This window comes from Camponotus floridanus, unplaced genomic scaffold (assembly GCF_003227725.1).
Source record: "Camponotus floridanus strain SB8 unplaced genomic scaffold, Cflo_v7.5 scaffold48, whole genome shotgun sequence".
Taxonomy (NCBI): Eukaryota; Metazoa; Arthropoda; class Insecta; order Hymenoptera; family Formicidae; genus Camponotus; species Camponotus floridanus.
In genome coordinates this window covers 765,122-789,190 of record NW_020229636.1, presented here as the reverse complement: position 1 = coordinate 789,190, position 24,069 = coordinate 765,122, and the positions used below count along the sequence as shown (strand labels likewise).

Sequence of the window (24,069 nt, the reverse complement as noted above, 5' to 3'; positions counted from 1 at the left end):
ATTTAATACCATAGATAGCTACTATCGACTGCGGACAGAAAAAAACAATATGATCATATAATACATTTTAAAAAATAGTATTGGCATTTTTTATCAAATAATATAATAATTAATATATTATATGTTACTTATTTTTTGTAATTCTATATAATTTTATATTCTATATAAGTTTCACGACATATATTTCAAGCAACATTTTATTCATATTGTGTCTTTTTATATTCTTTCTTATATTTAACATGATATATATACTTTAAGATATATCATATGATCAATCGTTTTTATACCGCAGTATATAATATTCTATCTTCCGTGATAAAAACATTTCTTTCTCATTATTCACGTAACAAATATCCATCTCGATTCTTTGTTATTTTCTTTCAGCATTAAGATTTTTCATTGTCAATAATTTATACATCTTTTTGCCCCTTCCGAAGCAATATCACGTGCGATACCTTCGCCAACGACTGACGGTAGACTTTTAGTAAGATTTTTATAATTTAAGGGGAGTAAAAAACGAAAGTGTATTCAGTCTATGTCGATCACATCCATATTTTCCGCTGATCCTTTTCGCTGTCGCAATTTCCGGCGCAGCAGGACCGTTTTAAGGATACTGGACGACCTTGGACCCGCGACTTCCGGCCGCGGGTAATTCTGCTACGCCGCTTTGTGCCTCTTTCTTTGCTCTCTTCTCGTATTTGAACTAGGACTGCCCGAGCCTTTCTCGCAATCTGCTGTCGGCACAGGTTTCAGTTCTCTGTAAAAAGATATGCATTGAAAGATACCTTCATACCTCGATGCTCTTTCGCGGACTCGAAAGCGTAAATCAATTGTATCGTGAAGATGATATGGAGCCTCGTTGATATGATAATTTATGAAGAAAACATCCACACTGTATGCTATTAAATAAAATCAAATTTTTATTAGTATTTAATATAGTTTACGTATATGTATACGTTCTCCCCACCTCCTTTGAGCAGCGGAAAAGGCTTTTTCGAGAAAAATACAGAATTTCATAGATAATTTGGACAATACAAATTTCTATGCAAATATATAAAAGTTATATAATTTTCAGCAAACTTTTTAAACGATTAAAATTAATTTACTAATCTTTAAATAATCATATATATGTTAGTAGCTTCTGTTCTAATTGTCTTTATATTCTGTGATATATAGGATCTATTATTTTTTGTTTATAATAATATATAGATAAATATAAAAATTGTTAACTCTCTCTCTGTTCTAAATTTATTTTTTTCTGCTTCTCAAAGATACAGAAATATTAGATTGTAAAATTATATAATAATAGTTGAATTTATTATATATATTTAATGCCATAAAATCAAAGATACAGTATCAAACCATATTATACTTGAGTTTCCCAAAACATTGATTTGACGGATGTTTTACATCTATAAGCGAAAGAATCCAATTAATTATGAGAGATGATACGCGCGCCAATGTAAGTTATCGTTAATTACCTACCTATAATTAAGCAGCTCTTCATCGTCAGGCACCCTAGATATAAGATCGAGGAGCTCGTTGTTGGGCACGGTGTGAGGCCTGAAGATTTTTCTAGCAAATTTATTAACTCCCCAGACAAGGATCAGATACCGGATAGGAATAAAATAGAGCACAACTGCTCCAGCGATCACCAGAATAATCGCCAAGTAACTTAAATAGGGAATCGTGAAGTTGAAAAGATTTTTCACTCTCTCGCAAAGACTAGCTATGTAGCCGATCGAGTTTTGAACTGTTTGCGTCACCTCTTGAATTGCTTGTAAACGCTCTTTCAGACTTTTTTTCTCTTCCTGAAAAATCGTATATCTTAATGAGTGAAACGTTTTAACTTCATGTTGCTTAAACATATCCAGAAAATATACTAATTTTTCAGATATTCTAATTCTGTAAATGTTATTTAGAAATGTATATTCAATATATTAAAATCCATAAATAGGCGATTAGAAAATTAAAAGATCGATGCAAGCAAAATTAAGATGTAAATGAAAATAAAATTTTTTCCGAACATAAAGTCTAATAAAGTTAAATATTTCAGAAAAAGTAGATATTTTCTAGATATTTCAGAAAAAGAGTATATTTTCTAAATATTTAATATAAAACAAATTACAGCTGTATCTGTATGAATTTTATACATGATATTTATACAAACATAGTTAAATTTGTATGATTAAACATTACTTAAATAAGATATTAAAGAGATAAAATTTTTATCCGGGCATTATTGCTATTCATAGAACGTAATGAGATAGACATAAAATACTTTACGGAGGCGCATAATTCTTAATACTTCAGCTTATTGCTAACACGAGGGAGAGCAATCTACCTGATTAATTTGCGTAGGTCGAAGGTCATAATGTTAAGTTTATTAAATAGAGCATGATATACGGTACGCAAATGAGAATTTACCATATTTATCATTATCTTCGCATTATTATCTATAATGAGATTCCCCTAACAATATCTTATAGATCTAATAGTGTACAACAAGTAACAATATGATTTGCATCACTCTTTACGTACAGTTATATTAATGGAACAAAAATTCGTACAAAACATAATATGTTGTTATCATGAAAAAACAATTTTTTGTTGTTTGTGTCGTAATTAAATGCCATATTTTTTTAAAAATACACAATGACTTACTTTATCCTTGTCATCCTCGTCATCGTCGTCGTCCCCTGGCGTTGCCGGACAATCGTCAGAACCAATCTCAGAATGATCTTGAAACTGCGAACTTGCGTAAATCAAAGGTGCACCCGTCACCACAGCGACCTGTCCGCAAATCCAATGATTGAATCCGCTCCTTTCGCCGCTAAGCTGATAGGTAGCAAAGAAATTCGACATGCAACATAGCCAATAAAGAAACAAAGCGGACATAACTTGCACTTATGCAGGATGGGTTCAGACAATTTAAAATACAATTACAGGACATATGAATTAATACAAAAAATGTCAAATATTTGATTTTGTTTGCAAGATATTGACGAATGATTCAGATAATAGTTTATTATAAATCTTTTTATATTAATTCTCTATATATACTATTCCGTTCAAATCAAATGTTGTATCATTTTTATTTTTAAGACACAACTGCAAGAAAATGTTGCTTTTAATATTTTTTTTAATTCTATAAATTTATCAATCTTTAACTTTGTATAGTTTTGTAGAAGAAGAAGGGAACTGATATATTTTTCTGAAATTATTTTAAAATACTCATTGTGCTATTTAAATTCAAATTAAATGAGTACAGAATATGATAAAATTAAACATTATATATAATCCCAATTATTTATTCTTTTGTTATAAAAGTCTATTAAAGGAATTTTTATGCAAAATTAATCGCAAACATATGAGGCATTCACATATTAAGATGTTAAAATAAAATTATTGAATAAATGCAAAAATTTAAGAAAAATGCATGCTCTGTTCACTGGATGAAATAATATCAATGATTTTTATCACATTTTGTACATACTTGGTCAATAGATCTGCAAGAGGCAATAAAGATCGAAGAATAAAGACTAAAGAATCAAAAATAAACATTTAGTTAAAATATAAAGTATAAAGTTTAAAGCGCTTGAACATAAAAATTAAAAATTGGATGGATTTAGAATGTCATGCTGGCATTATAGATTAATTGTAAGTATTAATCCCTTGCATTAATAAATTTTCAGTTTTTTCTTTGCGGATTCTGGAATCATCAAAAATATATTGTATATATATATCATACAAAAATCAATTTAATATCACTATTTTAAAGTGACCTTATAATCTTTTATTTATTTATCATATCTTTTATTTGTATAAAGAGTGTCAAGAATTAATAATTATATTAATTTTTGAAATACAGATAGTACCTGCGAGAGCATGGGATTAAAACTCGAATAAAATCAATAATAAAAATGACGTACCAAGTAATATTTTAGAAGAATCAATAATGCCACACCTGGTATCATATATGGTTCGAAGTAGTAACATCCGAAAATAAAAATCACTAGAGCAATAACGCTCCTCATCTTATTTTCCCATTCCCAGCAGCTCCTAATCATAGAGAAAAATGAGAAATAGTAAATGGTAATAATTTAAAAATTTAGAAAATTTATTTTAATTCCATCCAAGACACTTTTGTTAAAAAGTATGAAATCTTAGAATTATAATTTTCTAAATAATATATATAAAACATTAATTCATATATTTTATATTATTATATTATCACCTAAATCGGTCACTCACTGTATATATTTCCCTATGTCAATAAATATGACGATAATAGCCTTGAGTCTGAGAACGTTTCGCAGAAAGACTTGTCTCTTAAATTTCATTTCTGGCTCCATATACTTTTTTTCCTTCGGATTAAGCGTTCTGACGCATGCTCTGATTATATTCCACACGATGGTCATTTCCAAAAGAATCTGAGGGCAGTTACCCTTCGCGCGGCCCCTCAATTTCTTATCCTTCAACGCGTACCACCGTTTCTCTCCGTTACGCATTTTTAGTAATGGTATCGCCACTTTCCCAAGAAACTCCACTTTGTGATCTCGATCCTCGTCGTACACTGTCACCTCCAGAACGGAATTGATATCCTTTACATTGCTATTGTAACAGAAATTGTTTTCGATTACATTCAAATAAAATGATTGTCTGATCATATTCTAACTTTTGCTATTTTCGTATTTAATAATATGATAATTTATGTTAAAAAATGCTAATAAAAAATGCTAACAGCATTCAAATTAAATTTAAATTAACTTACAAAGTGAAAATTTTCTGCCAATTTGGTGCCAGAGTTTTATATTCCGTCTGCGTTTGTAATCTGGAATTCACGAGCTCCAAAACGCAAAATGGATCACTCTTACCGCCGAGATCGGCTGCTGCGAGACCCTGCGCTCGATATACCTGTAAAAAAACTGAATTAGAAGCAGATTCTCATAATATGAGATTTGTCAAAAAATTCGTTTATTTTATTTTGATTTATAAAAGTCTTATAAAAAAAGCAATTCTTTAAAAATTTTATTAAGATTGAGAGATTGTTCAAAAGTATTTGTAAAAAAATAACTTGAAACCTTAAAGCTCAACACAATTTTAAAATAATTTTTATTAAAATCAAAATAATTACTTCTAACTATAATATGTTAAATAATAAAAGCATAACCTTGTCAAAAAATTATTCGATAAGAGATAAATTTAAAATATAAATTTAATTGCACGAATAAAAGTATTTTTCAATATAATCAAGGAACTAATATGACCAAACGATTTTAACAATTTATTTCAGAACTCCGTATATTAATTAGCATCCCTAGGTGACGTTCTAAGAAAGTTAGCACTCTAGAATATATCGGTATGTTAACAGATGTTAATAGTCTTTAATTACCTTCACTGTCAGGTGACCTACGTCGCGTATCCTCTGCAGAGTGTTTAAGATTGAATAGCGGTGGATTAATTGAACGCGTTCCATCGGCGTGTCCTCGTGCACGGCCAGATCACTGATGGTCTCGCTGGCCGTAGTGCCACTTATTGTTAAAAGTAAAAAAATATTGCCCGAGCCATCCTCGAGTTCACGCCATAATCGATGCGTGGTTTCTCGTTCGAGAACCGCCAGATCGATCATCGTCCTACCCATTAAATCGTCTTGGTGACTTCTGTCTCGATCCCAGACTGTCACTTCCAACTCTTGTCCCAAATACGGATCCTCATACAGATGGAGATCAAACTGTTCCAACCAAACTGGATTTAATGTCTTGTTAACGACTTTCGACTTGTACTTCTCCGTGCCGAGTCTGCAAATTATTACGCGAAATTCTGGTTTTTATAGTCGAACTTTCAGTTGTATAAACTATTGCTGTTTGAATTGCTAATATATTTGCAAACTTTAGTCAAGTCAATTTTACAGTAAAATCGCGAGAACAGAATTTATTTTTGCATTAATCTACAGTAAAAATAGCAAAGTTAATGGACGAATTTACATTTAATCATTATGTAGTATGTTCTCTTTAAAGCAAATTATTTTCTTTAAAGCAAAATTAAATTTATATCAATATTCTTTAACAAAAATAAATAATAATATTTAATTTACGTAATCCCATATTAACGAATTTACATACCGAAATTTCACATAAGGATCCGATAAACCATCTATGTCCATCGGCAATAAATTCTTTGCTTCCACGAGCACAATTGTAACCACCGAACTCCATATTTGTGATTTTAATCGTCTATTTACGTCCGCCAATCGATTCGTCTTCTGGAAATACTGCAATGTTAAATAAATTCTCACTACTACTATTAGCACTACTGTGAGACTTATATTGCAATATAATATAATGTATAATTATTGGAAATTGGAGACAATATAATCAACGATTGCGCACATGAAATGCTGCAATTGTTCAAGTCTCTCTTTATTAAAAAGCATAAGGACAAGCAAAGGACAAGCATAATAAAAGAAACAATGCATAAAAAATAATACCATATAAAATCGATTATTTGACCTTTTACTTATATTCCTGTGCTTAACACATGTATCTATTATAATTTATATATTGTTATTAGAAAGTTATATTCAAGAAGGAAATTTATTTAAAAATCTTTTAAATATAAGAATATATACGAAGTTAAATTATTTGTTTATTTTTTAAATAGTTAATTAAGCTATTTAAGAGAGACCACTTTTTAATTTAAAAAAATTAACTATTTATGTTTAACAATAACTTTTCTTATACACTTTTACAAATGGAAGGAAGAGAAGGAGGATATATACAGTATAATATATGTGCATATATGTATATACATATATTATATGTATATACATATATGCATTATATGTAAAACTTGAATACATTTTCCTCCTCCTCCTTCTCTTTCTCCTATATATGTATGTATAAATATACATAAATATGTATATATGTATAATAATGTGTATAAAATATAATGTGTATAATAATGTGTATAAACATGTGTATAATAATATATGTAATAAACTATATATATTTATGTATATAATTATACATATATTTTTTTGGATTACATAGTAAAAGGAACTAAATAGCGCGTGCATAGCACGCATTTTGTAATGTTCTAATACATTAAAATCAAGATATATCGGAAAAATATTATTTAATTGATGTATATATTAAATTTTAAGCTGAAAACATTTCTATAACCCGTTTTTATGAAATATATTAGAAATAATTTTTTCATTATAATATGTCATAAATTTTACTGATAAGAAAGAAAGATATTCGTTTTTTATATGTATATACCCTATGAATATCTTCCATCTTCTCTTTAACATTATCCTTTAGTCTATCCAAAAGATCGTGTCGTTTGACTTCCTTTACTTCCAAAATATCAGGATTGATTAACACATTAGTATTTTCTTCTCCATTTTCCGTATGCGAGGGAACTTCCTGCTTTTTTAGTTGCGCGGTTGGACTCACGGACTCGAATCGACTTGATTTCGGAGAACCAGTCCGGTTTCGCAGTCTCCGGAAATGATCGATCACTTTTCTCTCGATTTTCGATTCATCGATCCTCATTGCTCGTCGATTCTCCAACGGTCCGCTCTCAATTTTCGGTTCCTCATCCGCTGTTGTCGCTGACGTGAATTTGAAATCATACACGGGTTCCGACACAACGTCTTCATTGACATCTTGTTGACAATGCGTTACTGTGTAGCTGGAGGAAGGCTTGCAACGATCGACGATCCATGTCTCGATCGGTTGCAGCCATGAATGTTTCTCCACATTCTCTTCCAAAGTCCGCTCCACGTGATCCTCCAATATCCTTTCTATCGATTCCATCTTCCGCTCCATGGAACTTTTTAGCTTTGCCTTTTTTCTCTTAATTTCAGATCGTTTTTCGATGGATGCTTCAACCACTCGTGTCTTCCAAACTTCTATCATCGCAGACGCTCGTTCCAACTTGGATTTTTCATTTTCAGTAGTATTCGATTCCGTCTTCTTAGTTTCGGAAATTGATTTAGGAACTAATCCTTTTACCGCAGAAGCTTCCTGGATTTTCGATTTCTCGTCGGTAAGAGAGCTCGATTCTCTTGAATTTTCTTCATGTGGAATATTTTCGAAAACATTATTATCTGATGCCAAGACATCATTTTTATTTTCATCAGCTTCGCTTTCCGTATTAGTATTATCCGTATCTTCTGTCTCGAATTTTTGTTTCGATATGATTGGATTTAACTCTGCGAGAGGTTGATATTGTTGTTGGTCCATGGGAAGTTTCCGGCGCAATCTTCTGGGAGGTCTTTCAATATCGAATGATTTATCGACAGTCTCATCTATTTTATTAAAAGCAATATCCGTAGTGGATGTTACGTGAATCTCAGATGCAGCGTTGACTTTAGACACGTCATCGTCAAAGTTTTTCTCCGGCACGGCATCTGTTTCACATGTGATTTTGGACATGACATCAATTTTCGGTGTAACTTTAATCTCGGGAATGATATTAGGTCCGCTCGCATTCACTTTAGATGAGGAATCTTCGGATGTAATATTCATCTTGGATGTGACGGTCGCAAAACTTGAATCGGATTTGATCTTCCACGTGATTAACTTTGCGCAATTTGTCACTATTCTTTTCGACGCGATATCAAATTTGCGTGTATTGATTTTAGATCGAATATACTGTCCAAGTTCAACAAATTCAATAATGTAGCATTCCTTCTGAGTGAGAAACTTTCTTAAAAGTAATGCTGTTTTTCAATTTTTATTTTTTAATTAAAAAAAAACGAATCATAAACGTTTTTTTTTCTGCATCAAGAGAAAAATTCTACGTGTAACGTGTTATTTTCGTTAATTTTCATCAAAATTCTTTAATCCAAAGCCATTATTATCATGTTTCGTCCGATTGACTTGCAGCCTTCATTGCTAATGGACTCACGTCATAATGGAACCAGATATCCAATATCATTCCTCGGCTCTTCGTCTTTCATCCATTAAAATACCATGATTTAACTTGTCATGGTTTTTAAATGCATTAAAATACGTTTTTGCATAAAAAAGTCATGCAAAACAGAATTGCATAATGTCGCGGAAGTAGACAAAAAGTATTTAAACGCGATGAGTAGGCACACGTGACCTTGAGAAATAATTATTATATAATTTTTTTCTAACTTAATGATTTTTTTAACATTATAATCACACACTCTTTATACGTGTCATATCACTTATCTTTATACATCTCTTGCAACAAATACTTGATATAAAATAAACATGTTATAGCAAACTTTCGAAACAATCTGAAGAGCTGTTTGACACATTGAAGCTCACTTGACACTCTGATGTCAACTGAAGCTGGTACACACAAGAGTGTGAAAGAAACTGTTCGCAAAGAGACACTTACGTGCGTTGACTCACTTTTATTCACTTACGAGAAACACATAAAGTGTAAATATCAGGCTTTAGTCACTTAGCAATGATAACGGTATTCGATATTGTCGATTAGCGTGGCTGAGTCACAATGAGAAATATAGGCGGTTTGCAATCACGTGGCCAACGGAAGTCTCTTATCACGAGCAACGCTAAACCTGTTACTGCTGTATAATCAAATTCATTTACGAATCGTCCCATCCTATCTGCGTCGCATTAAGCGACGATACACTTATCATTCGCAAGTCGAATCGACAAAAGTCATCCGACTATCAAGTATGCTTCGTCGACAACTGGCGTAACATGTTGACCAATTGGCCTTCCTTTCCCTCTCCATTTGCATCGAGAAACTGATGTTACGTCGGTAAACATTAAGACAGTATTCTTGATGTTATAACCGCACAGCACGGTATTCTGCCGTAAATGTTTTTCAATTTACAAAGAAAGAGACTGAGACACATCACTTAGCATAATGTAAAATTTGTATTTAATTTTCTCTCAATATTCTAGAATAGCCGTTCTTTAATTTACAGAGAGAAAAAGAAACATCAAACAGAATAATATTAAATTTGCTCAATTAAAAAAAATAAAGTAATATATCTAATTATATAAATAATTATCTGTATTTTTCTTGTTTTCGTAAGTCAACTTAGAAAGAATTTTAAAGATTAAATATTAATGCCATTGTTTTTTTCATTGTATTTTTCATAAATACCATATTTTATATTATTTTATATATGTATATATGTAATTAATGTTTCTGTTATATATATATATATAACAGAAACATTAATTACTTATATACATATATACATATATATTACTTATATACATATATAAGTATACATATATAAGTAAGAAGATTAATCAGAAACATTAATTACCTTATATTATCTTATATTGGGCAAATTTCAAGAACGAATTTTATAATTGTAATTTAATTCTTAAACTTTTTATTCAGCACATTATATATTTCGATAATAATATATTAAATTAAATTTCTAATAATAAAATTCAATTGAATTTAATAATAAAATCAAAAATGTTTTAAAATATTAAGATTCTAAGAAGTAACACATAAATTAAATGAGAGGTTTAAATGTAAATGTAGCGCAAAGTTTAAATGAGCAAAGTGCGACGCGTGTGAACTAAATGTCGCATTATTATGTCTATAGAACTGAACTCTTACGCAAATTAATTATTAATTTCTAAAGCACATTTAATGTCCGGCGTCATGTAATATCCGAGTTTTCATTTAATTATTTATCGCGACATGGAGGAATAGTATTTAATAATAGTTAACATATAAATGGAACTCCCGTGATAAGGGCCAGGCCTTGCACTCCACTTTCAACGACAAGCCGCCAAGTCGATATCGTAATACGGGCGCATATTTCCCTCACAACCCAGTTTCCAGATTCTTCATATATACGCTATAAATATACGCACAACACATCTATCTCTTTACCGCGACCGAGAATCATCGACGTCGCGATCGCTTATTGTTAGTTTATTATCCCTGCTCTATCCTTCATAGAACCGTAGTTGATACATTTTCGATACACATTCTATTCTCGAATATTCGTTGGTATTATGTATGTTTAATAATCTATCATTTCTCTCGTGAAATTATAAATAAATTAAAAAGTTTTAAATAAATCAAAATTTTTCCGAAAGAAAATGAATAATGCAGATAAATATATGATACCTGTTCTTTTTCCTGTTGATTTTTCGGCCATAATGTAGCCGTTAAATAGATTTCGCCTAAATGTTGCTTCGGCCTGCCCGGATCTTTAAGTTCTAATGTTATATCCTGAGAATGTCCAAGGTCAAGTTGTGTAAGATCCAATTGAGCAGCTCCCATAAAGTCATCCTGCAGACCCCAATCATAATCGAAAACCTGTCAATATATAGAAAGTTTTTTGATAATTTCTCGTTACAATACTTTTATTAGAGATAATTCTTAATAAATATTTTTACTTATTTTTATTAGAGATAATTCTTTAATAATATTTTTACTTACTTTTATCAGAGATAACCCTTCAATAATATTTTATATCTTAAATTATATATTTTAAATATTTATATATTTTACTCCAATTTAAATATTTAAATTTAAATATTTATATATTTTACTCTATATATAATCCCAATATTTATTAAATAAATTAAATCATTTTAATTTAAATTAGAGATAAAAAATTTTATATAAAAAATTGGAATTTTCTTAAAGTGATATATTTATAATTAATTTTTTGATGTTTTATCTATATTTGAAATTTGGATTGATGTAATAGAAAACTCATTAAATATACCTTAATAGTAAGTGGTTGAAAAGGATCTTCTATGGGCAAGGTCACGCTTTCATCCCAAATTGGATTTAAATCGCGATGAACAGTTCGTGATTTATGTAATAATCGTCCTGAACATTTTACCTTTACATAAGGATCGCTGGCCCCTAAAACGAGAAACTAACAGTTATAAATTGCAATATTTTATGGATATGTCGATAGATATAAAGGATACTTTATATTCCCATAAATATAGCTTGAACATTTCGAGCTATATTTTATGTATCCATGTAAAAATATCTTCAAATGATTTTAAATGATTTTACAAGCTTTAAGATAATTTTTTTTATTACAATTTTTTATGATTTATTTATTTTATAAAATAATTGTGGAAATTGTTTGCACATTCTGTTACAAATCCATATACATATACAAATATATGTATATTCTATATATTTTTATGAATCTTTTCTTCGATAAAATAATAAAAATAGTTAAAAAAATCTCTTCTTTTCTCTTACCGCCTCTGTCCATCGCAACGAGATTTGCGCCTCTCCTTATGTGCAAGCGAAGCTGAAAGAAGGCATGTTGCCTCAACGCTAGTTCTCTCTTTCGCATCACCTCGTCCTGAAGAAACTCGCCCCCATCCTGGCTGATAGAACTCTGAGGCCCTTCGCTTGTATGTCCTTCTTTTTGACTTTGGAAACTTACGGATCCTTTCGAAAATCCTTCGCCGCATTTTCCGATGTTGTCCTCTTGCATGGTCATGATTTTTTCTCGGCCACCACGCGCCAACGGAGATTCTGTGCATATAAAATGCACGTGTCATACCCACAATTTGGCCATAAATTTGATTAACCAAAAGTAAAAAATTCCGGTTGAAAATCATAAACTTCATGCAAGTGTATTTTTATGAAATATTTTAAAGTTCAAAGAATATATAATATTATTTTTTGAATTTCAATCATTGACTATAATTAACGTCAATTAATTACTTGCATTATTTTTAATCTTAAAGCATTGACGTAAGCATTATTATACGAATTTCATATTCTTAGAATTCACAATATCTTCAAATCATATTATTATATAAGATATTACATATATGAAGATTATACATTATTACAAGATTGAGTAAAAAGTTAATTACTTGCAATCTTCAGGTATTGGCGTAAGCATTATTATTGTATAAATTTTGTATTCTTGGAATTCATAATATTTTCAATTTATATTATTAGCGCAAGATATCAAATTTAAAGATTGTATTAATGCCGAATGAATAAAAAATTGAACATATTATATAAAAAGTTTGAGAGAAAATATATAAAATAATTTGAGGGAAAAGATGTAAATAAAAATGTAATAAAAATAAAGATGTAACTAAATAAAAACATAATTATACTATGGCCTCTGTCGTAGGCGAAGCTTTAAACATCAAAAAACCGTTATGTACTGATGCTTGTATTATAAACCAAGTACATAAAGTCCTTCAGATTAATCTGTCTAAGTATAGCAAGACACGCCAGCAAGGCATTCATGCTGAAACATTTTGGATCAATTGATATAATGAAGTCTAAACGTGCCGCACATATTGACTTTTATTACTTTGAAAATTAAATGCAAAATGCATAGTTTTATTTCCACGAATGTAATAATTAATGCTAAGCTTATATAATTAATGATAGACTTTATTCGAAAAATATTAATTGTTTAATTATTGTTTGTTTGTCAACAATACAGTTGTTATTGGCCAAAAAAAATATATGTAAGTGAAATTATTATCATTTATACTAAGTATTTCACGAATATATTTTCAATGATAAATGATATGTCCAAAGCATATGTTATATTTATCATCCTATTTTATTGTTTCACTAAAAAGTTAAGTTTCATAACATAACTATTTTGTGAGAAAGTTTATTAAATCAAGTAATTTGTCAATAAATTTAAATTAACTCACTGAAGAATTTAAAGTAACTCATTTTCGAATAGCCACTTATTCAAATAAAGAAGTATTAATTCTTCAGTACTTCAGATCGCAACCATTTAACCTAGATATACACACACATATATATACAAAATTGCAAAGGTTAAATTTTTTAACTTTTTAATAGAAATCATTTAATAGAATCATTTGCACTATAAACACGTGCGCTTCGACATTTATTATGCAATATAACACTTGAAGAAAATTATAAATAGGAATTTGCATAAAAATGTACTTGAACCTAGATTCGTAGATAGTAATTTGCAAACTAATATAAATGAATCGATCAGCGTAAATATGAGTCATATTTCTCTTATTAAAAATTTAGAAATATGTTCGGAATTTTTTAAAATATTGAGAATGCTTAAAAAATTTAAATAAATTAATAATAATTAATTAAAAACAAGGTAAATATTTATTTTTCTTCAAGTGTAAATATATGTATAAAAAAGATTTAGTTCTTCTTGCGACATTAGTTAAAGCATTTGAATTCTTAAAGTACTGATATTTTATCAAATGCAGTTTGAAAAGCACTATTATAAGCGATGAAACGGGAAGTAAAGACATCACTTATTGTTAGAGCTTCATTGCATAACAGTAATTCAATTCATTATATATTCAATGCATAGCGAGCGTGTCATAACATTACACGTATACAATTGTTATGTCATGCCGACCGCGAACTTTTCCTTCATATATATAAATCACATATCTCGTAAATTCTAAAAATTTTCTGTCGTAACTAATGATATAATACAAGTTTATACATGCATTTTAAGCTTTTTAAAATTTAAATACTAGATATTTCTTAATTCTGGATTATATTCTTATTTGTAATAATTCATTTTAATTGCCGATTTTTTAAAAATATTTATAATTTAATAGGAACAATTTTATTAATAAAATTTAAATATATTTTTGTAATATATTTTTTTAAATTTCTTAATTTAATTATGATTCTGATATGAAAGTGTATATCAGTTCAAAGCTTGCGTTCTATCTGACAGTGAAATCATGAATTAGTCATAGATTTGCAATATGTAAATATAGACATAGATGCAACTTTGCTGGGTTATATATATCAGCGCTCATACATAAGCATCCCACTATTTTTTAACAGTTATTGCTATTCATTTTAAATTATATTTTTTTAATTATATTTAAAATAAAATCGCAGACAGATTTCTATACAAGTCAATTAATCGATCAAAAAAATATCGCTTACCTGGACGATTGAGGCAATGCCTCGCCGGACTCTGAGTGGCCGAGGAACTTCTGCTATGCTCGGAAGAGTAATCGGCGGCATAATCGGACTCGACGCCAGGATTCTTGAGCTGGCTCGTATCTTGAGATTGCACGCTGCTGGCATCCTTCGATTTTTTCCGTTCCTTGCTCCTGCTGCGCGCCCAACGACTTTTCAAAGTCGCGAAGAAAGTGTGGGTGCGCTGTGCCACCGATATCGTGCCGTGGTGCCGATGATGCCGATGGTGGACGCCAGACTCACCCGATCCATCACCTCGCCTCGATGGCGAGCTATTCGCAATCTCGCTATCTCGGAGCTCCGTGGCGCTTTTCGAGAGTTGTCGACTTCCGTTCAGGTTCAGTCTGGATCTCTCTTGAGTGCAAGTGTTACCTACAAATCGAAACGAAAAATCTCGATCGAGTTACTCGCTTTATCAAATAGATAGAAAAGTTTATTGACACTGGATATTTTATGCTACCGTAGACATAAAAATGTAGAATAAAATTTTTCATTTTACTACAGTATGTGAGATGTATCTCTAATTTTCTTCATTTATAAATTTCTTTCGCTTTTTGATCCATATTAAAATTACCTTTATACAACAAATTTGTTGATAAATAAGAAACAGTCTAAGCTCGCGTTCTTAACAGTTGCATGAATACTGCCATTAACAATATACTAATCTTGCACGCATGCGTTATGGATATTACATGAATAATTAATGCCGTTATGGACATTATGAAAAATTCATGCGGAGAAGACAATATTAACACAGTACTAATATTAAAGCAATATGTTATTATTCATATAGATTTTATCACACACAGTTATGACTAATGCTGTTAAAAGATAAAAATGCATATAAAAAAAGGAAAAAAATAGTTTCTAAGAAAAAAACTCAAATTTGTATTCTTTTTACCTTCCCTATCCTTTTTATATATTATGTTCAAAATTGAACAATATATAACAATATATAACAATATATAACAATATATAACAATATATAACAATATATAACAATATATATCTTTGAAAATGCTTTTATAAAAAAAATTCGTATATTATAGAAAATCATATTTGTGTATCCTAAAATGCATTTTTTATATCCTATTATAATAATCATAATATAATATAATTTTTTAGTAACAATTTAATTCAACAATTAATTATTTAACATTTAGATAAGTAAAGTAAAAAACACACATGATTAATTTCGGAAAGACAATAAGGAGTTTTATATATGTATATTTTGATGACAAATGTAGTAATTTAATTTAACGCGCATAGGTAATTCACTTAAACCTCTTCTTAATAAGCTTAAATGAAACGTATAAGTGTAGTTGTATAACAAACAAGTAAACAATGAATTCATTTACATTTGTCTGATTCGCCTGAGTCATTTAATTGCCTGTATTTAATTAAAAAGTTTTCTCAAATCGTTTGAAATCGATCTTTAGAGAATAAAGATATATTTGTGACCTCTATTCTCTTATATAAAATTAATAATCTAAATCTACATTAACTAATAAATTAACTAATAATTAACTAATAATAATTATTAATAACTAAATATTAATAATATAATATAATTCACTATTAATAACTAAAATTTTCTTTTCTACGATTACCTTTTATATTATTAAATCTAGATTTTTTGAAAATTTATATCTTCAAAAAGAAATACGAACAAACACGGATTTCTAAAAAGTAAACTGTTATTAAACACTACAAGGTCATAAACGAAATAAATGACAATTTTGTAGCTAAAAGTGTGAAACATCAGCAGTATTAAAAAAAATTTTAAACAGCATTTCTAATAGCGGAAGATAATTTTTCGCTGAGGAGAGAAATATTAAATGTAATATAAAATTATTTGTTGCAGATATTGGTACAATACTAGATGGAATTTTATACAGATTTTTCATAATAAAATTTATTGTTATAACTTTTTTACGTATACAGTTATCTTTAAATTATTTTAATAATTAGATATTTTAATTAAGTGTACAAAAAGATGACATTTTTATTAGATAATTTTAAAATTATTTTAATATTTGATTTTTCGATATCTCTTGTTAACATAAAATAATTTTAATATTTCATTTTAATATTTCATAACATTATTATATTATAGATGAATAATATAATAATAAGTTTTTAATAAGTTATATTTTAGAATTAATTTTTATTTTGTATTTAACTATCCACTAACCATTTATTTTAAAAGAATTAAAAACTGTTGTTTTTATAAACAATATATACTTTTAACTATATATATTATATAACTTATATGTATAATATAATGAAAAGTCAATAATGCTATTATAATATTGTTAATAATTTCCATCTAATATCTATGCAACATATCAAAAACAATGGAAGGAAACAACAAAAATAAATCTATTTCGATTTAATCTGATACCCGAATTGAAAGTCGATGTAACAGAAAAATAGGGTGAACTTGGATAGTGAATGGATATAAAACAATACACGTAGGTCACTAGAAGAATGACATGGGAAGTACATTATATGTATGTGCTCGCATATCATGTAAGCATATTGATCCGTCTGTATTATTAAACATAGTGTAATACTGACTTTGAAAGACTTAGCATGCTTTCCGTTAGCATACTCTAAGAAAACGTGTCGTGCAATTAATATAGGACTATTACAATCGGTTTAATATTTATCTATTGAGATAGATATATTTCTCGTATTAAAAACAATTAAATATTTTAAAAAAATTAGAATCTTTAATTATCTCACAAGAAATAAATTGCATCAATGTGAATACAATTTGCTTAATAATAAAAACGGAATTATAATAAATCTAATATAACGAGTACTTAATCCAACTATCCATGCTTTTAATTCTAATGAAACATTCTCAAAACGAATTTCAAGTCGATTTTCCTTTACCAAAAAAAGTGTGCAGTAAGTGACGGAATCAGTGAACGCGTACATTCCGGATATGGGGATGATGTCCGGACATGCGAAGAGCAAATGCATTTGACGTTTATTGGATTTTGTCTCTCTTTCATCGGAAATTATCTTAACACGTTAATGTATCACGGAAATCAATCAGGGTATTCAGTCATCTAATTGGGATATTGCATCGGATGTCGATAGATATAGACACATAAATCAGAAATTCAATCTACGTTTTGTTTAATTGAAAGAATGTTAACCATAGTTTTACAAAATTTACAATTCCTCTTGAAGTCTATAAGAGATTTTAGATCGAAAAATAAACTATTTAAAAAGGAGAAGATACAGTTAGAAAAGTGAATAAAGTCCAACTTTTTCATCATGATTTTATCTAACTTAAACACTCTGTGAGTTCTATTTGACTTTTCTAGAGCTTGAATATTATATGTAGAATTAGTTGCACGAAAAGCAAATTTTATTTGAAAAAGTTTTCACAGAATAAATGCATATATATTTCTCACTAATTAATTATTATTAAGCTAGCGGAGAAAATTTATTTCGTTAAGTTCTTATATTATTCTATCATGTAATAGAATATAATAGAATATAATCTACTGTATAATATTTTATTATTAAGTTCTTATTCTATTCTTATATATATATTATTCTATTTACATAGAATCTATAGAAATTTCTTTTTTATAAAAAGAATTATTATTATATATAATTAATTATTAAAATTGAAAATTTATATAGAAATAATTTTCAATCACATATATACAAACACAAAAAGATTCACATGTACTTAAAGATACACATGTACTTACATATATATATATTGTAACATTATTCACCTGCAGATGTTGCCTCACTGTCCTCCGATCCAGCGAGTAACTCCACACTTTTGCTCATCTTATCCTCCGAAAACGCGAATTAGTTCTCGAGACCGTTGCTTGCAAAGCTTTAGTCTCTTCTTGAAGTGCACTAATCCGCCGCATTCCGATAGCATGATTTCGTCGATGAATTAATAAATTTCAACAACATTGACCAACCAGCACATATTCCGATCTCGCAGTGTCCACGTAATGCTCGATGACTTCTGCAGCACCATAAGCACAGTGTTTTCTTTTCTCTTATAAATTATTATAAATCAGTTTTATAACATGTGTTTTAATACAATGTTAAAGTTAAAGATTCTAGAATCTTTCCTTTTTTATATCCTTCCTTTTCCTTTTCCATTTTTTAAGACATAAATCTTAAGAGTTTCGGTTAATTACTGTTACATTGTTGCATATAAGAAAGATATGTGTGTACATAAATACGAATAAAAACAAATGAGTATTGGGAGATTGTGACTTAAATTGTAAAAACCATTTGAAACGACGGGTAAATTAGTTTTGGACGAAGTACAAAATGTCTTGTACGTTACTAATGGTGTAACTGAGGAAATGATGCTACATGTAAAAATAAATGGAAAATGCAAAATCTTCTCTTGTGAAATTTCGCTTTTACAAAAATTTTGAAAATCAAAAAATTAATAAAATATATCTTTGTACTTTTTTTAAATTTAAATAATCTCTTTACTAATTTTATATTAAATGTCACAATGAATGAATAGCGAAATTTTAGATCCAGCATTAAAATTAAAATCAAGTTGTTATACATTCTGTATGAAAAATATTTTTTTATTTACTACAAAAATTTTGACAGAAAATAATTATACGAGAAAAAATAAATATTTTTTATTCCCCTTCATTTTATACATTTTATGCAATAATCGCTCTAAATACGTCGATTTCAAATTGTTGTTTTGAAATAAACAAATATTATTTAATTTATTAAACAAATATGTTATTGTTTTCTGAATTCAGATTTGTAATCGAGCCGCTATTTGTTTATCTTTAGCTTGCAGTGATATTTTGCGATTACAATTAAACAGAATGTACGACAATTAGTTGAGTCAGTATTTACGTGATATCCAGTATATTTGTTAGTCAATTTAATTAGTGCGTTTGAGATCAAACTTTGAAGAAACCTATTAGCTGACTGAATACGCGGAATAATATTTCGAAGGGTATTATCTATGACATATCCTACACATAATGTGGAAATTTAACAAATAAAATCTTAAAAATATAATATAATATAATATAATAAATAGACAATGCTCTACAATTCGCTATTGTAATTTTAACAATACATTTTTTTAATTTACCATCTATATTTTCTTAATAAAAATATCGGAATGTTTATTTATCGCGCGATTTTCGAATTTTTAATATTACATCTGTGCACAATCATCATATACACACACACACACACACACACACACACACACACACACACACACACACACACACACACAAGAGTTAAAATTTTACTAACTTAAAATTAATTGCAAAACATGAGTATCTAGTCTCTTAAAATTTAATTTGCAAAAATTATTTTTAAATCGTTTAGGAACTGTCAATGTTTATGATATTTTTGTTAAAAAAATTTCTATTCATATCTATTTAGTGCAAAATAATTAGCAAACAAACTTTTAAATTTAATAATATGTAATTTTAAGAGATATTCTAAATATGATTCTAAATATATCTTTCTAAATATATCTTTTCTTAAATAAGATATATATTTTTTTTTTCCTTACTTTTATCACGCGAGAATTTTCAGAGATTTCCCAAATATGACGGACTAAAACCGTAAAGTGCGTTAGAGGGTTGAAACGCATAGATCTATACGCATAGATATATACGGCAATGGCCATCATCGATAGAGAACACGCCATACTATCGTATACCCGTCTAATCGCATCGATCGTTAACACGCACTACTAACTACGCTTTTCCACGCGCAATTGCATGTTACGTTATCCCAATACATTATATATATATATATATATATATATATATATATATATATATGATACACAATTTTTTAATTTTAAGGTGTAAAGTAAAAGTAGAAATTTTTTGTAAAGTAAAGTAGAAATTTGCAATAATTTTTGGTATTGTGTAAAGTAAAAAATAATTTCATATAAAGCATATGTAAAAATTTAATTAAAAGATAAATTTTTCTAGAATTCTCATCTCTTTTATATTTCTAAATTGTCTTAATAAACAAAATTTTATTATATGGATTTTTTTAATACTATTATATATGATAAATAAAATCCTTTTAGTTTCTTTACTCATGAGTAATGATGTACAATGATTGATAAATAATTGAAGATTTCTATACATAAATTTATCTATTATCCATTTATCTATGAATTTATCTTTTTGACTGAAAAATACTCATTGTAGTGCTAAAATAAAAATAACTAAAAAAGCTAACTTATATATTAGTGTTTATTTCAAGAGATTGAAAATGTCGTTTTAACCGCTTGCATAAATTGCATTTGTGTCATCTGATGGTCGTATAATTTTAGCCAAGCTGGATAACAAGAATACATGTGGTGTGTTTCGATAGAAAATATATTATAAATAGAAAATATATTTGCATTATTTTAAACAATTAAATAAATTGATTATCTTATGTACATGTTATAAAATCATCAAAATATACTTAAATATTTTATGTTCCAAAAAATATGGTATTATTTGAAATAAACTTTAGATTCTTTTCAAATGAGACAATTTTTTTAAAACAGAAATAGTTTATTAATTTATCATCCATTATGTATGTGTGCATATGTTCTTTAAACAATGTATCACACACATACAAAATTATGAAAAATTTTCTTATAAGAGAAAATGAAAGATACTAATTTTTTCCAATAATAAAAAGCAATTTTCTTTAAAATAAAGTCCCAAAGAAGATTTTTTTACGATTTATGTTTCAATGTATTTTTGCACAAAGATTAACTCTTTCTCAGTTGTATCATAATTTTGACTGTACTCTCTATATAAGTTTCTTTTAATCTTAGTTTTAAATTAATTTTATCTTCTTTTATGTAAGTACTGGAAAAAATTATCTCAGCGATAGCATAATTATTTGCAAAACATGCACGATGATCTTTATATGCAGGCGATAAGATGTATTCTCGTTTTAAAGCTATCACTTACAACACGCCAAAACGCGTCCTTCGCGCACAATCTTCTTGATAGATTTAGTTTTTGTGAAAGCGAATATATTTACTTCAATGTATAACTAACGGTTGCTATATAAAGGATTTAATAAATTTCCTAAAGTCAACAAATACAAAAGTTGAAACGTGCAAACAAATTTTTGGCTAGGATCGCTAGTGTCTTGATTAAAAAACTTTCTCAAATGTCTAACAATACTAAACATCTATCATCTTTTAATGTCAAATTTTTCTAATTGCTATATAATGATTGAAGATGTAATAGCAGAAGCATTCTTTATAAAAGATGAATCAATCCTTAAAATTAAAGAAAGAAGATGGATTGCCACGTTATAACTAACTACATTACACTTTTCTTTATTTTAATCTTTTTAAGCACTGGTATGTGTTTTCACAGCCTTAATATTGAAATATATTTAATAATAATTTTATGTATGATTTCATGTAAAAAAATTAAATTTTATAAATTTAATTAAAAATTTTATTTTATATCATAAAATTTGATTTTGTTGAAACTTTAAAATAAGATCAATCAAAACTTTTAAAGATAAAAAAAAAGAAATTTTTACTATATATTTAATTTGATTTTATAATTATTATTACAGTCATTCATATCATTTAAAATGTGGTCTGAGTTAAAACTGAATTAGTCAGAAAATTACTGTCAATCTCATGAAAAAATGATATACCTACATTTTTAATGATAAGTATTCGAGTATAATATTTTACAATTTTATATTTTGCGGCAGGTTTACATCGTGATTCTTGCAGCGCATTCTTATTTTTTTTTTTAAGACAAAAGCTTTGGTAGTAAATCAAAGAATTTATAAACATGTACTATAATAAAAATCGAAGAAATATACGAATACATACATCATTGGCTAAATGGAAAAATCTATTGAAAAATTCAAATATTTTTTCCAACATGACATTTTCTCCATCAAAACATTTTCTCAAACATTTTCTCTCTCTTTTATCCATAAATTCATAAATTAATTCATAGCAAAATTTTTTAACAAGTGTATCAGATAATCAATAATCTTATTTACATTTAAAAAGATGCAAGACTGTTTAAAAATCAATCAATTTTCTTTTTAGAAATAATGCGCATTTAGTTTATAAATAAAAATAAAGAATAAGATAAAATTTCAAAATCAAATTTTAAATGTTGAGATTAAATTTTCATTAACTTTATTAAAATAAATCTATTTAAATCTGAGCGAAGGATTGATTCATTTTTATTTTATCTACTTGCACTTTTTATTTGAAAAGAATTATCTCTCTTTAATCACTTGTATAATTCTAAAATTAGAAATATTCCGATTTTTTCTTTGTTATATGGAAATTTCTCACATAAAGTATTAATATTTCGAATCAGTGGTTAAAGAAAAATCAGCTCCAAATTGATCAAAGAATTCCTGTAGATGAAAGAAAATTCCCGCATTTTGTGCGGGAAATTTAGGACACTTTTATAGAACAGCTGTAAACCATCATAAACTTGAGAACTAAAGAGAACCACGCCACAGCATTCCATAACTGCCTTAAACATATTTTCCTTAAGCGTTCAACGGATTATCGTCGAAAGATACTTAATGGATGTTGGAAAACACATAAGGAACTAAACAAGGATATGAAAAATTAATTAACATTGACAAACAGAAAAGAAATTGCCATGCTCTCATTAAATGTGACCAAGATGATACTTCGTGACTCATGTCATGTATCTCATCACACGCCGATCATCTCCGCAGATGTTTCTCAAGGAAGCTGGAAGGAGCGAAACATCCCATAAGCTGGCGAAGCGGAAACTCTGTTTTCCTCGTTCAAGAAGGAGCGTATTTTAACAAAGAAAACCGATCGAATATTCGATTTGACGTTTCGTGGTGTCTGTATGTAAACGCGTATGTATGATGTCGCGGAACGTTGGTGTGGCTGGGACCGGATGCGTTTTCACCATCATCGCTTTTTTCGCGCACATCAATATCCGCGATCCGCGTTCACAATGATCAATTTACCGTGCGGATCTTCGCGCACGCGGCGGTGCCTCGGGATGTCAGGACGAGGAGAAGCGTTCTCGCAGACGTTCTCCACTTTCGACGCTTCCGTGTTCGAGAGGCCACTGACAG

The 24,069-nt window shown here is 28.6% G+C and overlaps 1 protein-coding gene across 12 annotated transcripts; it reads right to left on the bottom strand.

Annotated features, from left to right (window-relative positions):
• Positions 1 to 151: 151 nt before the first annotated feature.
• LOC105257511 (multiple C2 and transmembrane domain-containing protein) lies at positions 152 to 24,069 on the bottom strand. Of its 12 annotated transcripts, none has more exons than XM_025412113.1 (15): positions 23,959 to 24,049; positions 23,647 to 23,710; positions 18,711 to 18,955; positions 14,911 to 15,318; positions 12,220 to 12,501; positions 11,723 to 11,865; positions 11,116 to 11,307; positions 6,126 to 6,274; positions 5,396 to 5,801; positions 4,775 to 4,917; positions 4,255 to 4,614; positions 3,933 to 4,062; positions 2,665 to 2,838; positions 1,486 to 1,811; positions 152 to 757 (listed from the first exon to the last, which is right to left on the bottom strand). In XM_025412113.1, exons 3-15 carry the CDS (start codon positions 18,766 to 18,768, stop codon positions 658 to 660), a joined length of 2,871 nt encoding a protein of 956 aa, XP_025267898.1. In that variant the 5' UTR covers positions 18,769 to 18,955; positions 23,647 to 23,710; positions 23,959 to 24,049; the 3' UTR covers positions 152 to 657. The 12 variants fall into 12 exon arrangements, with proteins under 12 accessions (XP_025267898.1, XP_025267897.1, XP_025267899.1 ...); XM_025412112.1 differs by having other exon boundaries at positions 18,711 to 18,988; positions 23,959 to 24,031; XM_025412114.1 differs by having other exon boundaries at positions 2,665 to 2,793; positions 23,647 to 24,069.